The following is a 15,710-nucleotide window of genomic DNA, read 5'->3' on the forward strand; positions in this document are numbered from 1 at the left end:
AACAAAATGTTGGGAAGTATCTTATAAATCGTATAATAGGAGGTGGTTTCCTAGACCTTACACTGAAAGCATGGGCAATGAAAAAAGATGTAGATAATAGGATCTCAAAATTGAGCACTTATGTGCATCAAGGAAGTTTTTCAGTTAAGTGAAAAGTCAGCCTACGCAATGGGAGACTATTGGAAACCACAAATCACGTAAGGGTTTAGTATCCAGAATATATGAAGAGATTTTTCAATTCAACAACAAAAGACAAGAAACTCAATTAAAAAATGGGCAAAAGATATGAACAGTTTTCAGAAGAGAAAATACAAATAACTGAAAGACATATGAAAAGATGCTTAAATTTATTTATTGGCTATTAAGGAAATGCAAATCAAAACCACAATGAGATACCATCTCATATCCACTAGAATGGTCGTTGTCAAAAAAGCAGAAAACAAGTCATGGAGAGGATGTGGAGAAAGAGGCACACTTAACCACTTTTGGTGGGAATGTAAAATGGTACAACCACTCTGGAAGGTAGTTTGGCAGTTCCTCAGGAAGCTAAGTATAGAATTGCTATATAACCAAGCAGTTCCATTATTAGCTGTATATTCAGAGGAATTGAAAGTAAAGACATAGTGGACATTTGCACACCGTTGTTTATAGCAGCATTATTCATAATTGCCAGAAGATGGTGTTCTAGTTTGCTAGCTGCTGGAATGCAACACACCAGAGACGGATTGGCTTTGAATAAAAGGGGATTTATTTTGTTCTTTAGAGGAAAGGCAGCTGACTTTCACTGGGTTCTTTCTTATGTGGAAGGCACAGGATGGTCTCTGCTGGTCTTCTCTCCAGGCCCCTGAGTTCCAACAACTTTCCCCAGGGTGACTTCTTTCTGCATCTCCAAAGGCCTGGGCTGAGCTGCAAGTGCTGAGATGAGGAATGCCGAGCTGCTTAGGCTGTGCTACATTGTGCTCTCTCATTTAAGCACCAGCCAATTAAGTCAAACGTCACTCATTGCAGCAGACATGCCTCCTAGCTGACTGCAGATGTAATTGGCAACAGATGAGGTTCACGTACAGTTGGCTTATGTCCGCAGCAACAAGATTAGGTATGCTCACCTGGCCAAGTTGACAGCTGAATCTAACTAACACAGATGGAAACAGCCCAAGTGTCCATCAATGGACAAGTAGCTAAAGAAACTGGTTTATATATACGATGGAATACTCCCCAGCTGTAAGGCTGAATAAAGTCATGAAGCATGTAACTTTATGGATGAACCTTATGGACATTATGCTAAGTGAAATTAGCCAGAAACAAAAGGACAAATACTGTATGGTGTCACTAATATGAACTAACATTAATGACTGAACTTTCATTTTTCTAATTTTTATTACTACAACATACAAACACATACATGCATAACATACAAACATTCCATACATGGTGTGCAATCAATACCTCACAATATCATCACATAGTTGTATATTCAACACCATGATCATTTTTTAGAACATTTTTATCATTCCAGAAAAAGAAATAGAAAGAAAAAAGAAAAGCACATACATACCATATTCCTTTCGCCTACCTCTCATTGACCACAAGTATTTCCATCTATCCAGTATATATATTTTTTAATTTTAACATTTGTTCCCCTATTATTTATTTATTTAATCCATCTGTTTTACTCATCTGTCCATACCAAGGTTAAAAGGAGCATCAGACACAAGGTTTTCACAATCACACAGTTACATTGCAAAAGCTATAGCATTATACAATCAATGACTGAACTTTTTAAAAAATTTTTATTGACAAAACTTCACACACATTCATTCTATACATGGTATACCAACAGTATCTTGCAGGATCATCACGGTTGTGTTTTCATCACAATGATCATTTTTTAGAATGTCTGCATCACTCTAGAAAAAGAAATAAAAAGGAAAAAGAAAAACTCATACATCCCATACCCCTTACCCCTCCCTCTCATTGACCACTAGTATTTCTATCTACTCAATTTATTTTCTCCCTTATTAACCCTATTATTTATTTTTATCCATATTTTTCTACTTATCTCCATACCCTGGATAAAAGGAGCATCAGACACAAGTCACAATCATACATTTACATTGTAAAAATTTTATCTTTATACAGTCATCTTCAAGAATCAAGGCCGCTGGAACACAGCTCAACAGATTCAGATACTTCCCTCCAGCACCTCCAGTGCACCATAAACTAAAAAGTGATATCTGTATAACACATAAGAATAACCTTCAGGATAACCTCTCGATTCTGCTTAAAATCTCTCAACCACTGAAACTTTATTTTGTCTCATTTCTTTCTTCCCCCTTTTGGTCAAGAAGGCTCTGTCCATTCTTTGTTGCTGGGTCCCTGCTCATCCTGGGAATTCTTTCCCACGTTGCCAGGGAGATTTACACCCCCAGGAGTCAGGTCCCATGTAGGGGGGAGGGCAGTGAGTTCCCCTGTGAAGTTGACTTAGAGAGGCCACATCTCAGCAAGAGAGAGGTTCTCTGTGAGTGACTCTTAGGCCTAAAAGGATAGACTTAGCCTATCTTTTGCAAAAATGTTTCATAAGGGCAAGCCTCAAGATTGAGGGCTTAGCTTATTGATTTACTTGTCCCTACTTCTTGTGAGAGCATCAGAAATTCTCCAGATGGGGAAATTGAATATTTCTTCCTTTCTCCCCAGTCTCCCAAGGGGACTTGGCAAATGCTTCTTTATTCACTGCCCAAATTACTCTGGGATATATCTGGGCATCACGCTAATACTGGACAAACCAACAAAATCTCACACCCTATTTAAGACTCCATGTACTTACGGTATATGACTAAAGTGACCTTACAAGTTAATTAGGTAATACAGTACCCAAAATATAAATTTTGCACCAAATAAAACGTCTCTCCCTTTGGTCTTACACAGAAGTTGAAGTTTTAAAATATGGGGAATATCATCCTTTATCCTGTATTCTGCTCTATCTTAGTTCTATCCAGATCAACCTCCTTCAGATCTCTATTCAAAGTCTGATCTCTCTTTCTTCTTTTTAAACAGTTCCCGTATGGGGTACTGCTAATTTGCATAGCTTCAAAGTTCTAACTCTGAGCCTCAGATGTGACATAAATACCTGATGTTTCTGGAAACTACCAGGTTGTATACAGACAGCTCAGGATCTCACAGTTTAGAAATAACAGTTACAGCTTCGGCCACCTCCATTCATTGTGCATAACGAACTTTGCTGCCATAAACAGTAGTGTGCAGATGTCCATTTGTGTACCCACACTCGTTCCTCCAGGGTTTCAGAATCATAAGGCAGCCCCACCCATAGCCTCTTATGGAACCACCCCTGTTGCCCTCCAAGCGGCTACACCTCTCATTTTCCCTAATGACAGTTAATAGGTACACCTCATTCTCTGTATTTTCTTTTTAATTATCAGTCCACCATAGTCTGAGAGTACCCTGGTATTACCTTAAACTGTACAGAATTACAAAGCCTCATTCTCATTTTGGACTCCAGGAGTTTGGGTAACTGGGTATCCAGACAGATTGATTTAGATTATGTGTTGTAGAATATTTAGGTCCTAGACATAAGTATCTCTGTCTTTAGTCTTATACTATATTTGAAGGTCTAGAGTACGTATACTGTCATCTTTTAGTGATAATATATATCCATGTACAGATTGGCTTTGTTTTTAACTCTGATTGCAGTTTGATCTCTTTTTTAGTTATTTTGAGTGTTATTATATATAGCTCTGATAACGTTCAGGTCTGTAGCATTCCATTTCTGGGTCTTAGGTATCATAGAGTTACTCAGAGTTCCAGGGAAATACCAGCTGATACATCTAAGCTCAGTGTCTCAGAATCTAGAAATACATTTACAACCTCAGACTAAGCATGGCTTCTGTAAGGGCTTACAATCTAGTCTCCAAGTTTCTTATGATTATTTTCTGAGAGACGTTAACATATTTATTCTTTTTATTTTTTATCTTGCACAACACATTGTCCCCAAGGTTTATTCATTTCAGTTCATGCCTCAACATTGTTCTTTTTTGTAGCCACACCATATTCCATCAAATAAATGTATCACAGTTCGCCATTCTACTTCTCTGTCGTTGTACTCTGTCTCCCTCCATCTATTGCGCATCATAGGTAATGTTCAAATTAAACAAACCATGTCTTACAGCATTCTCACTTGGTTGTACAAATCAATGGCACTCTTAATTTTAGACAGTTTTCCTAGGTCCATAGAGGCCAAGAACCAGTAAACACAGTGTCACCAACTATCAAATCAAAACTACCTTTACTACTTGCCCCTCCTCCCCAATTATTTACCCCTGATATTGCTATGTTTATGTCTGTCTGTTAAGTACTAGCCTTAGCATGCATTTCTAGTTTCCCTCCTGTACCCCTCTGCTATTGACTCTTTGTCCAGTATCGAACCTTTGAAATAGTTCATGCGAGAACTTATCTCTAATTGTAAATTTAATACATGGCAGTATACATTACCTTTCAATCATATTCACCCTCAATATGGCAATAGTACTTATAACCCCACTAATTATTTACCATCATTTCTATCTGTTCCCTTGCAGGTAGCCTTTCCCCCATCTCTAGCTTATGTGTTTCGCTAGGTCTGCTGTGTTTTACAGTGTAACCTCTAGGATTACCTTTACTAGAGTCATAATAGCAAAGTCATATGGTTTCTGTCCTTATTTCACTCAGCATTATGTCCTCAGGGTTCATCCACTTTATCATATACTTGGAGATTTCGTTTTGTCTTACGACTGTATAATATTCCTTTGTATGTATATACCACATTACGTTTCATTTACTCGCCTGTTGATGGGCACTTTGTTTGTTTCCATCGGCAATTGTGAATAAGGCTGCTATGATCTTTGGTGTGCAACTGTCTGTTCATGTCACTGCTTTCAGCTCTTCTGGGTATATACCAAGTATTGGTATTGCCAGGTCATAGGGCAACTCAGTATTTCGTTTTCTGAGGAATCGTCAAACTGTTTTCTACAGTGGCTGCATCGCTATATACATTCTCACCAACAGTGACTAAGTGTTCCAGTTTCTCTACATCCTCTCCAAATTTGTAGTTTTCCATTTGTTTAAAGCAGCCATATCTATAGGTGTGAGATGATATCTTATGATCTGCATTTCCTTTACAGCTTTATAGCTAAAGACGTTGAACATCTCTTCATGTGCTTTTTAGTCTTTTGTATTTACTCTTAGAAAAAGTGTCTGTTCATATCCGTTGCCTGTTTTGTAATTGGGTTGTTCTTTTGTTGTTGAGCTGTATAATTTCTTTGTGTACACCAGTTATCAAGTTTTTATCTAATATGTGGTTTCCAAATATTTTCTCCCATTGATTTGGCTGCCTCTTTACCTTTTTTAACAAAGTCCTCTGAGACACAGAACCTCTTGATCTTAAGGAGTTCCAATTTGTCTATTCTTTCTTTGGTTATTTGTGTTTTAGGTATAAATGAAGAAACTACTAGATCTTGAAAATGTTTCCCTACATTTTCTTCTAGAGTTTTATAGTACTGTATATTTAGGTCTTTAATTTATTTTGAATTAATTTTTGTATAAGATGTAATATAGGGGTCCTCTTTCTTTCTTTTGGCTGTTGATATCCAATTCTCTCATGCCCATTTATTGAAAATACTATTTTGTTCCAGTTCAGTGGATTTGGGGGCCATGAGAATCAATTGTCCATAGATTTGGTGGTCTGTCTCCACACTTTTGATACGATTCCATTGGGCGATACTTCTGTCTTTGTGCCAATACCATGCTGTTTTGACCACTTGGCTTTATAGGAAGATTTAAAGTCAGAAAGTGACTCTCTTTTATTTTTTAGGATATTTTTAGCTATTTGAGGTCTCTTTCCCTTCTAAATAAATTTTATAATTAGCTTTTCCAAGTCTTCAAAATAGATTGTTGGGATTTTGATTGGTATTGAATTGATTTTGTAAATCAATTTGAGTAGAATTAACATCTTAATGATATTCATCCTTCTTATCCATGAGCATGGAATGTCTTTCCACCTGTTTAGGTCATTTTTTATTTCTTTTAGCAGTGTTTTATAGTTTTTTGTGTATAAGTCCTTGACATCCCTGTTTATGCTTATTCTTAGAGACCTGATTCTTTTGGTTGCTATTTTGAATGGAGTTTTTTCCTAAATTGTCTCCTCAGGTCATTACTTGTATATAGAAACATTGCTGATTTTTGTACATTAATCTTGTATCCCACCACTTTGCTGAATTCATTAGCTAAAGTTGCTTTCTCATAGATTTCTCAGGGTTTTGTAAGTGTAGAATCATGTTATCTGCGAATAATCAAAGTTTTACTTCTTCCTTTCTTATTTGCATATCTTTTATTTCTTTCTCCTGTCTAATAGCTCCACCTAGAACTTCTAGTACATTGTTGGATAATAGTGATTATAGTGCATCTTTGTCTCGGTTCCAGTCTAAAGGGGAATGCTTTCAGTCTCTCACAATTATATATGATGCTGGCTATGGATTTTTCATATATGCTTCTTTCTCATGTTTGATATTGAGGAATTTTCTTCAGTTCCTACCTTTTAAAATGTTTTTATCAGGAAAGGATGCTAAATTTTGTCAAATGTCTTTTCAGCATCACTCACTATGATCATTTGATTTTTCCCTTTCAATTTGTTAATGTGCAGTATTGATTGATTTTGTTGTTTTGAACCATGCTTGCATTTCTGGTATAAACCCTACTTGGACACAATGTATAATTCTTTTAATGTGTCATTGGATTCAATTTTCTAGTATTTTCTTTTTTTTTTTTGAGAAATTTTGTATTTATCTTTACTAGGGAATTTTGCCTGTGGCATCTTTATCTGTTTTCAATATTAGAGTAATGTTAGCTTCATAAAATGAGTTAGGTATCATTCCTTTTTTCCTCAGTTTTTGAAAGAGTTTGAGCAGAGTTAGTGTTAGTTCTTTTTGGAATGTTTGATAAAAATTCCTCTGTGAAGCCATCTAGTCCTGGGCCTTTCCATGTGGGAAGATTTCTTCTTTGACCCACTGATTATTTAACTCCACAAATTTGTGAAAGCTCTGCTTCTTTGGTGATGATTAATTTCCATCTTCATTCTGTTGTGATCAGAGAAAGTACTTTGGATAATTTAAGTCTTATTAAATTTGTAAGGATTCATTTTGTGTCTCAGCATATGATCTGTCCTGGAAAACATTCGATGTGCACTAGAGAAGAATGTATATCTTGGTTTGGGAGTGTGTAATGATCTCTGTATATATTATTAAATCTAATTAGTTTGTCACATTATTTAAGTTCTATTTCCTCATTGATCCTCTGTCTAGTTGTTCTGTCTATAGTGGAGTGTGGTGTATTGAAGTCTCTCACTATTGTTGAAATATCTGTACTCCCTTCAGTTTTCCAATGTTTGCCTCATATACTTTGGAGCTCCTTGACTGGTTGTATAAACATTTATGATTGTTATTTTTTCTTGGTGAATGTCCCTTTTATTAATATGTAGTATCCTTCTTTGCCTCTTAGGACATTTTTACATTTAAAGTCTGTTTTATTTGTTATTAGTATAGCTACCCCAGCTTTCTTTTGGTTACAGCTTCATAGAGCATCTTTTTCCAACCTCTCAGTTTCATTCTGTTTGTGTCCTTAGGTCTAAGATGAGTTTCTTTTAAACAGCATATAAATTGATTATATTTTTAAATCCATTCTGCCAATCTGTACCTTTTCACTGGTGATTTTAGTCTGTTAAGATTCAAAGTTATTACTGTAAAAGCAGTTCTTAAATCTACCATCTTATCCATTAGTTTATGTCAGATCTATATATTCTTTTCTGTCTCTTTCTTTTTATCCTTTACATTACCATTACTGGTACTGTTCAGTTTTGTGCCCTGTTCCAGACCTCCCTCTCCTGTCTTTTTGTTTGTTTTCAACTGAAAGGACTCCCTTTAGTATTTCTTATAGTGCAGTTCTCTTGTTGACTAGTTCTCAGTCTTTGTTTGTCTTTGAAGATTTAATCTCTCCCTCAATTTTGAAGGACAACTTGGCTAAATAGAGAAAGTCTTTCTCATTCTGGATCCTAAATATGTCATTATGCAGCATTCTTGCTTCCATGGTTCCTGTTACATAGTTCAAACAGTCTTACATGTCTTCCTTTATATGTAGTAGATTGCTTTTCTTGTGTTGCTTTTAGAACTTTCTGTTTCTCTTCAAAATTTAGCAGTTTGATTAGTATGTGTCTTGAATTCAGCCTGTGTGGTTTATTCTATTTGGTATTTGTTGGATATCTTTGATTTGTTTATTTATGTCTTTTATCAGGGCTGGGACGTTTTCTCCAATTATATCTTCAAGTAACCTTCCCACCCCTTTACTCTTCTCTTCTTCTGGTATTTATATATTTCCGCGCCTCTTCTTGTCCTCATTTCCCTATAATCAGTTTCATTTTTTTCCATCTGCTTGCCATTTATTCTTTTCTGTGCTCTAATTCAATTGTTCTGTCTTCTGGCTCACTTATTCTTCCTTCTTCTTTGAATCTGCTATTGTTTCTATGTCTAATATATTTCTCATTTGGTCTGTGCTATTTTTCATCTCTGTGAAATCTGTCATTTTTCTGTTTGATCTTCAAATTCTTCTTTATGTTCTTCTAGTGTCTTCCTCATATCCTTTATTTTTGTGTACATATCCTTGAATAGTCGGTCCATATTCTGTGTCCCCTCCTGAATTTTGATTTGGTAGTTTTGCTGGGCCGTTTCTGATTGGATCTTCTTGTTGTGATTTTCTGTTTTGTTTGGGGCATTTGATTATCCTAATAAGGTTATTTTGCAAGTTAGTTTCCTTTACTCATCTGAGGTTTTATATTTACTTGGTTTTACATTGAAGGTTTCGTTTTTAAAAATCTTTTCAAACATTTTTTAATTGTTAAATATAACATATATACAAACAAAAGAAAAAAGAAATGATTTTCAAAGTGCACTTCAACAAGTATTTACAGAACATATTTCAGAGTTTGTTAGGGGTTACCATTCCACTGTTTCCTTCTAGCTGCCCCAAATATCTTTTTTATTGTAAATATAACATATATAGAAGAAAGCAGTAAATTTCAAAGTACATTGTAACAAGTAGTTGTGAAACAGATTTCAGAGTTTCAACACATAGTTACCCAATTTTAGGTTTTTCCTTCTAGCTGCTCTAAGACACTGGAGACTAAAAGAAATATCAGTATAATAGTTCAACAGCTCATAGTCATTTGTTTAATCCTGTCCTCTCTTTTATACCTCCTCTATCTCCTTTGATTCAAAGATTCCTTTTGCACTTGATTTGTCAATAGTTGCCCACGAAACCAAGGCTCAGATCTCATGTAGTTATAATTCTACTTGAGGGACTGTTTAAAGGTAGGCAGAGGTCCACGGGTCTCCACATGGGAGACCAGGCTCAGTTCCTAACCCATGTACCTCCTCCTTCCCAAAATAAAAAAATTGAAATTAAAAAATGTATATATGGAAAAAAAAACCCACATCTCAACCATAGTAGAACCCAGAGTCTGAAGGAGACACCCTAAGATATATTGGGAGTGAACTCAGACTGGTGTCCATAGAAGTGAGAGTAAATTTTTAAAAATAATCATTTAAAATAAGAAATAAAAAGTCAATAAAAATATAAAGTATGTGTATAAATAAAATAATATTACCAATAAAAAAGCCAAATATATGGAAAAATAAATACTTAAAAAAAGAACTAAGCAGATAGGAAAGGGCCAGTCTGCGTTTACTGCTTCTTCCAGCAAGTGGTATACCTGAGACACCTTCTTCCCTCAGGCCCTCCCCTCCCTGACCACAGTGGCTGCCTGGAAAGGCAATGTTGAACCATGGGGTGGCTACTCCTGGCCCATGGTAGCGAAACTGGGGAGCCAACCACAGCAACTGGGGGAGCATCTGATCCGCAGAGTCAGCGGATCTACCACCCACCATGTCTGACACATTAGCCACTCAGGCATCTGGCCAGGTGACCATGCCTAGTGCCCATGGTTGTGACTTTTTGCAATGGATGACTGGGCCCTCCTCCAAGCTCTCCACAGGCCCCACCAATTACAGACTCTCTTGGGGAGGTTTCCCCAGCCAGCAGTTGGGGCAGGCTGGAGCAGAGGAATGGTCAGTTCTTTCCAATCTGCGCTTCCCCGCCCACCCTTATCCTTCTCCAGTGGGGGTCAGACCAGTCAAACTCATCCTCCTCTCCCTATCCCAGTCCCCAACCTCTCTTCTGCAGAAACTCTGAAGACCCTCTTCGATCACTTACCCCCCCACCCCCCTAGATACCGCAGTCACGGTCATACTCTCCCTGTCCCCTGTCTTGTCAAACAGAGCAGGGCTAAATTCAATCCTCCCCTCTCTGCCATCTTTTTAATAGGCATTTTGAGTATTATGATGAATTAACTGCGAAAATCAGATTCTCCCGCCTCCCGTTTTATTTGTTGTTGTTTGCTGCTGAGTGTAGTTGTTTAATAATTTTTCTAAACCATATTTTGTAGAAAGTGTTTCCTTTATAATGTGTGATTTCTGAGGTCTCCGTCCCTTTAGCTTTCAGCTCAGTTATTGGTATTACACACATTTCCTTAAATGCCTAGAGACACCCCACCTCTCCCAAGTACTATTCCCTTAAAAATCTCAGTCCCCACCTTTTTTTCCTCAGGTTTTTGTTGTGTCTCTTGTTCATCCCAATTATTATTATTATTATTTTTTTTGCCCTAGGTGTCAGCAGCTTGTTCATTTGTCTTTCAGTGTTTGGGAATATGTCCGCATAGGTGCTCCACCTTGATAGTTAGGCAAAACAAAGGGAAACTCCTTATTTCAATCTTTAAAGGGAGTTTCCAGACTGATCAAAACAAACACATTTCCTGTGGAACAAGGTGTTTGCTTTGTACCCTCTAGAACCATGTACCACAGAGGGAATGTAGTCTTTTGTCTTCAAGATTGCTCCCATGCCAGGGTTGAAAGTAGGGTTAACTTAAAAATGCCATAGAGACCACCTACTGTATTTCATTGGCCTTTTTCCTGGATAAATAAATGTTTGGTTACTGTAAACCTTTGACCTGTCTCCCAGATTCCTGGGTTAGTGAGCCCTGACAGTTTTTGCCAGTTTTTTTTTCAATGTTTCTGGAGAGGAGCAAACCCCACTCTGCCATTTTCACTTACCCCTCTTTTTTTTGTTTGAACCACTAGTTTGGAAGTTATGAACTTTATTTCTATTCTTTTCTGTTCTTTTTTTACCCCCAATTCCTATCTACGAGGCTCTCCTGTCCAGTCCATTGACCTTAGAGATCATCTAATTTAGTAACTGACAATTTGAAGGTCATTCCTTCAGATAATTTTTTACTTCTGAAGTTGTAAGCATATATGCATTAAAAATGAAACTGGATCTATCTGGTGTTTGCAAATACATGACAGTATATGTAGAGGGTATGAGTTTTAAAAGATTCTTTGAGAAAAGCTGTTCTAACTTATTGTTTTACAGACTGAGGAAACTGGGACTCAGAGAGTTTATGGGCCTTTCCAGAACCCGTCTTCTTGATGAAACTTTCCCCCAGTAAAAATTGTTGTAATTGATGATTTTCATTTAGAAGTCTATTATAGATAAAGATGCCTTTCTGGACAGTACACAATAAATAAACATAGTATATACATACTGCAGCAATACCACAATGTTATCTGAACTTTTTTAATATCATCATTCATTTTTATGACATCATTGGAAGTTTTTATTAGTCTGAGTTATATTGAAATCTAAATTAGCTATTAATTTAAGGAACTCCAGATACACAGATTATGGGTTCATGTTTTAAAATTCATAGTAATTACCTTGCAGCTCTGTCTTAACTGCTTTTGCAGTCCCTTATTTCTTTCCCTCTTCTTCCTCTTTAATTGGCTGTTACTTGGTTGGAGACTGTTAGAAGCTATCCATCACATTCAGCAACTTTGAATATCCCCTACCCACCAAGCCTACTTGTAAAAATAAATTATATTCTTATTTTGTCATCAAGGCATTTCTTGTGGCAATTTTGATTTATTAGAAACAAAAAACTCCTTTTGACATATAAACAGAAATTTCAAAGAGAATTGAGAAAGTAAGAACTTTGGAATGAAATATAAACATCTCTCCAAAGTGATATAAATTAGCATCTTTTTTTGTTTTTGTTTTCGTTATTTCAGCTACATTCAATAAATACTGATTATTATATTTTAGGAGGATTCCAGTGCTGTGGATGACAGTGTGCATGACAGGTTTATTGGTCCACTTCCAAGAGAAGGATCTGTGGGTTCTACCAGTGATTACGTCAGCCAAAGCTACTCCTATTCATCTATTTTGAATAAATCAGAAACTGGTAAGACTTGTTATATTTTCATACAGTCATAGTGCATTAAATCCAAAGTAATCTTAGCTATCTTGAGCACAATCCTCTCATTTTGTGGATACGAAAACTGAGAATCCTAAGCAGGGTCACTGAGCCTAGCTAGCAATGGCAGAGTCAGATCAAGAAAGTAGTTTCTCTTTCCCTCAATGGATTGTTTTTGTTTTGTTTCGTTTGTTTTTATTGTTTTGTTAGTGCCATTGTTTATTAATAAAGCAAAAATATTGAATATTATATATTTCTTTTTTATTGCTTTTTTGTGCATTTACTATCACAATCAACTTTTATATGAAAAATAATGTGTATACAAAAAAGCAATAAATTTCAAAGCACATTGCAACAATTAGTTGTAGAACACATTTCAGTTTGGTATGGGTTACAATTCCACAGTTTTAGGTTTTTACTTCTAGCTACTCTAAGATACTGGAGACTAAAAAAACATCAGTATAATGATTCGGCAGTCATACTTATTTGTTAAACCATACCTTCTCTGTATAACTCCACCATCACCTTTGATCTTTCTCCCATTCTTTTGGGGTATTTGGACTATGCCCATTCTAACTTTTTCATGTTGGAAGGGGCTGAATATTGTATTTTTAAAGAAGACTCTTCGTTTTGAAAATTTTCTATTTTGCATATAATTTTAAATATTTGAATTTGACATTCCTCAAGAAAGGAGTGCCTCTGTAATCTCCTTTTGGATTCAAATAGACTATGGGGCTACTTCCATTTTTGAATTAGACAGGCTGGACTTATTTTATTGAAACTTTTTGTTATACTTTAGTTTCATCTAATCATAATACATTCTTGTTAATGTTTTTCTAAATATGATTCAATCTAAGTTTTTGGATTTTTTTCCATTTATATAGCTAGTGAAATTGCTTTTCTCTATTCAAGGGTTTAATAATTTATGTATAAGATTAGTTAATTGCCTAATGAATATAATCTAAACATGTTTGTCATTTAATCTTTTAATACCTCTCATGTGGAAAGAAGTGGAAACGGGTTCAGAGAAGCCTTTAATTGTATGACTCGTTAATAGAATTTCATGTTAAGTATGGTTTCAGAACCTTTGCTCATAGAACTTCATGACAGAGGTGACTTTGAATATTAATACATCCAGGATAAAAAGAAATCTATGGAATTAGGTTGCAGATTTTGTTTTTATGTGCTCTGTAGTCTTCTAATAGAACCTAGAATGATTTCCTCATGTCTAATTATTTGTACAGGCTTAGTGGTTTGTTTTTTAAAGAAATAATAGGTAAAGCCAGTCATGTTTGATATTTAGAATCATTTATAGTAGTACAATTTTTTGCTGCAAATTATCAGGAAAAAATGAGGATGTAGAATTATCTTCTATTTCAGCTAATAAGAGATAAAGCTATTTCTCATTACATTGTCTAGAGTAGTGATTCTTAAATTTTTACTTCTTTAAAAATCATTTGGGGCCAGTGTGACGGTGGCTCAGTGGCAGAATTATTGCCTGCCATGCCAGAGACTCAGATTTGATTCCCAGTGCCTGCCCATGCCAAAAAAAAAAAAAAAAAATCGTTTGGGGGTACTTGTTTAAAAATGCAGATGTTTCTAAGCCATTGTTCCCAGTAGGCTGATTTAGATTTAGATTAGACTGGAGGAAATTGCATTTTGTTTTAAATAAGCATGCTAGATTATTTTGAAATAGTTGGAATATTTTGAGAAAGTTCCAGAATTAACAATCAGGGTTCTTGAAATAGTTATTATGCACTTTTGATCCAGTCCTTTATTCACCAAGTATTTAAAAATTCCTACGTTGTGCTATGCACTAGATTCTCTGTAACTAAATTCGATTTCCTATGGCTCTCTGATGCCTGTAAGTTTCTTAACTCTGAGACATTCTTTTTAAAAAGTTTCACTGACTATAGTAATGTAATGGATGTTCATTGCATTACTGAAAAACAAAGAAAGTGAGAATCATTGACAGTACTACTAGGACAAATCATTGTTAGCAATTTGGTTTGGTTTTGTCTCATCTTCTATAGTTTTCATTCCCAATATACTGTTTCTCATACACCTATACATTATCTACCTGTGCATTTTTCTCAAGTCTTATAGTGGCCTTGCTGAATTAAAATAGTTTTAGGACTTAACATATTTTTTCCTATATACCTTGCCTACTAACTCCCTTTAATACTCAGCCACTGAGATAGGAGAATGGAGGAAGTGGAATTAATTCTGATAAGGAGAAGATTGCAGGATAAGGTATTTATAAATATAAGTGAAGTGGACTTACAGGTAAATAAGAAATTGAGGCTGGGGTATTTCATCATTTAAATTCCTCATGATTGGTGTCCTTGCTCAGTTTCCTTAGCAGTGCTTTTTTATTTATTTCACCTATTCCAGGAGTTGGTTTATTTAAATTCTTGTATTTATTCCCTTACTCACTTATTCTTAAAGCAAGTGAATCTAAAATATTTCAGATATAGGACCCACTTGATAATATTTGTCATTTGAAGTTGATTTGAACATTACATAAAGACAAAAGATTTCAGTTAATTCATTAGCACTTTTATTAATTACAATAAAATCTCCATTCTCTTGGAAAATAGTAGTACCTTTTGTGAGACACTGTTCGTTTTGTTTAAATATGGTGCTAAAGCAATATGAAAGATCATAGGTGTTCTAAATGATTTTTATTATATGCTAGTGGCAAAATAAAGAGTGATGGGAAAATTAATTACTGTAACTCCCTTATTCCCGTAATACCTTTCCGTCTTTTTATTACGCCCAGGAAAGGGAAACAAAGTAAAAAATAAATGAAATATGATTGGTTTTAGGTATACAAAGAACAGTAATAGTATTCATTTACCTTTTAAAGCCACAGGTGGAATGATTCTCTCTGACTGTGAAGGAATTGAATGAAGAATTAATAAGGCCAGATGTCATACAAATTTGTTTTACCTGAAAGTCATATACTCTTCCCCACATTATGTACATGCTACTAGGTAGTAGGATAGAGAGATAAATCAGCGTAATTTCTACCCTCACAATTTGGTAGGGAAGATTTAGGAATAAATAGGTAATTACAAAAGAGTGAGATACATACTTTAATATGGATTATGTATAAGCTGGCTGTGAGAACAACTCAGGTAAGAGGTTTTCAAGAATTGATGACATTTATATTTAACTATATACCAGTGTAGAACAAAATACATAAAGACATGTACACAGTGTTCTTAAAGTAATGATGAAAGGAATTAGAAATCAAAGCTTGAACCTTAGTCCAAAGTGAAAGGCAGATAGCTAGTGGTAGGCA

The 15,710-nt window shown here is 35.4% G+C and overlaps 1 protein-coding gene across 2 annotated transcripts in view; it reads left to right on the forward strand.

Moving 5' to 3' along the window:
• Window positions 1-15,710, forward strand: part of USP47 (ubiquitin specific peptidase 47) — a 169,691-nt gene that overhangs the window by 73,015 nt on the left and 80,966 nt on the right. For both annotated transcript variants that reach the window (XM_077114003.1, XM_077114004.1), the window contains one exon: window positions 12,253-12,391. In XM_077114003.1, coding sequence (XP_076970118.1) covers window positions 12,253-12,391 — 139 coding nt within the window. The remainder of the gene's footprint in view (window positions 1-12,252; window positions 12,392-15,710) is intronic.

Source organism: Tamandua tetradactyla, chromosome 8 (genome assembly GCF_023851605.1).
Source record: "Tamandua tetradactyla isolate mTamTet1 chromosome 8, mTamTet1.pri, whole genome shotgun sequence".
Taxonomy (NCBI): domain Eukaryota; kingdom Metazoa; phylum Chordata; class Mammalia; order Pilosa; family Myrmecophagidae; genus Tamandua; species Tamandua tetradactyla.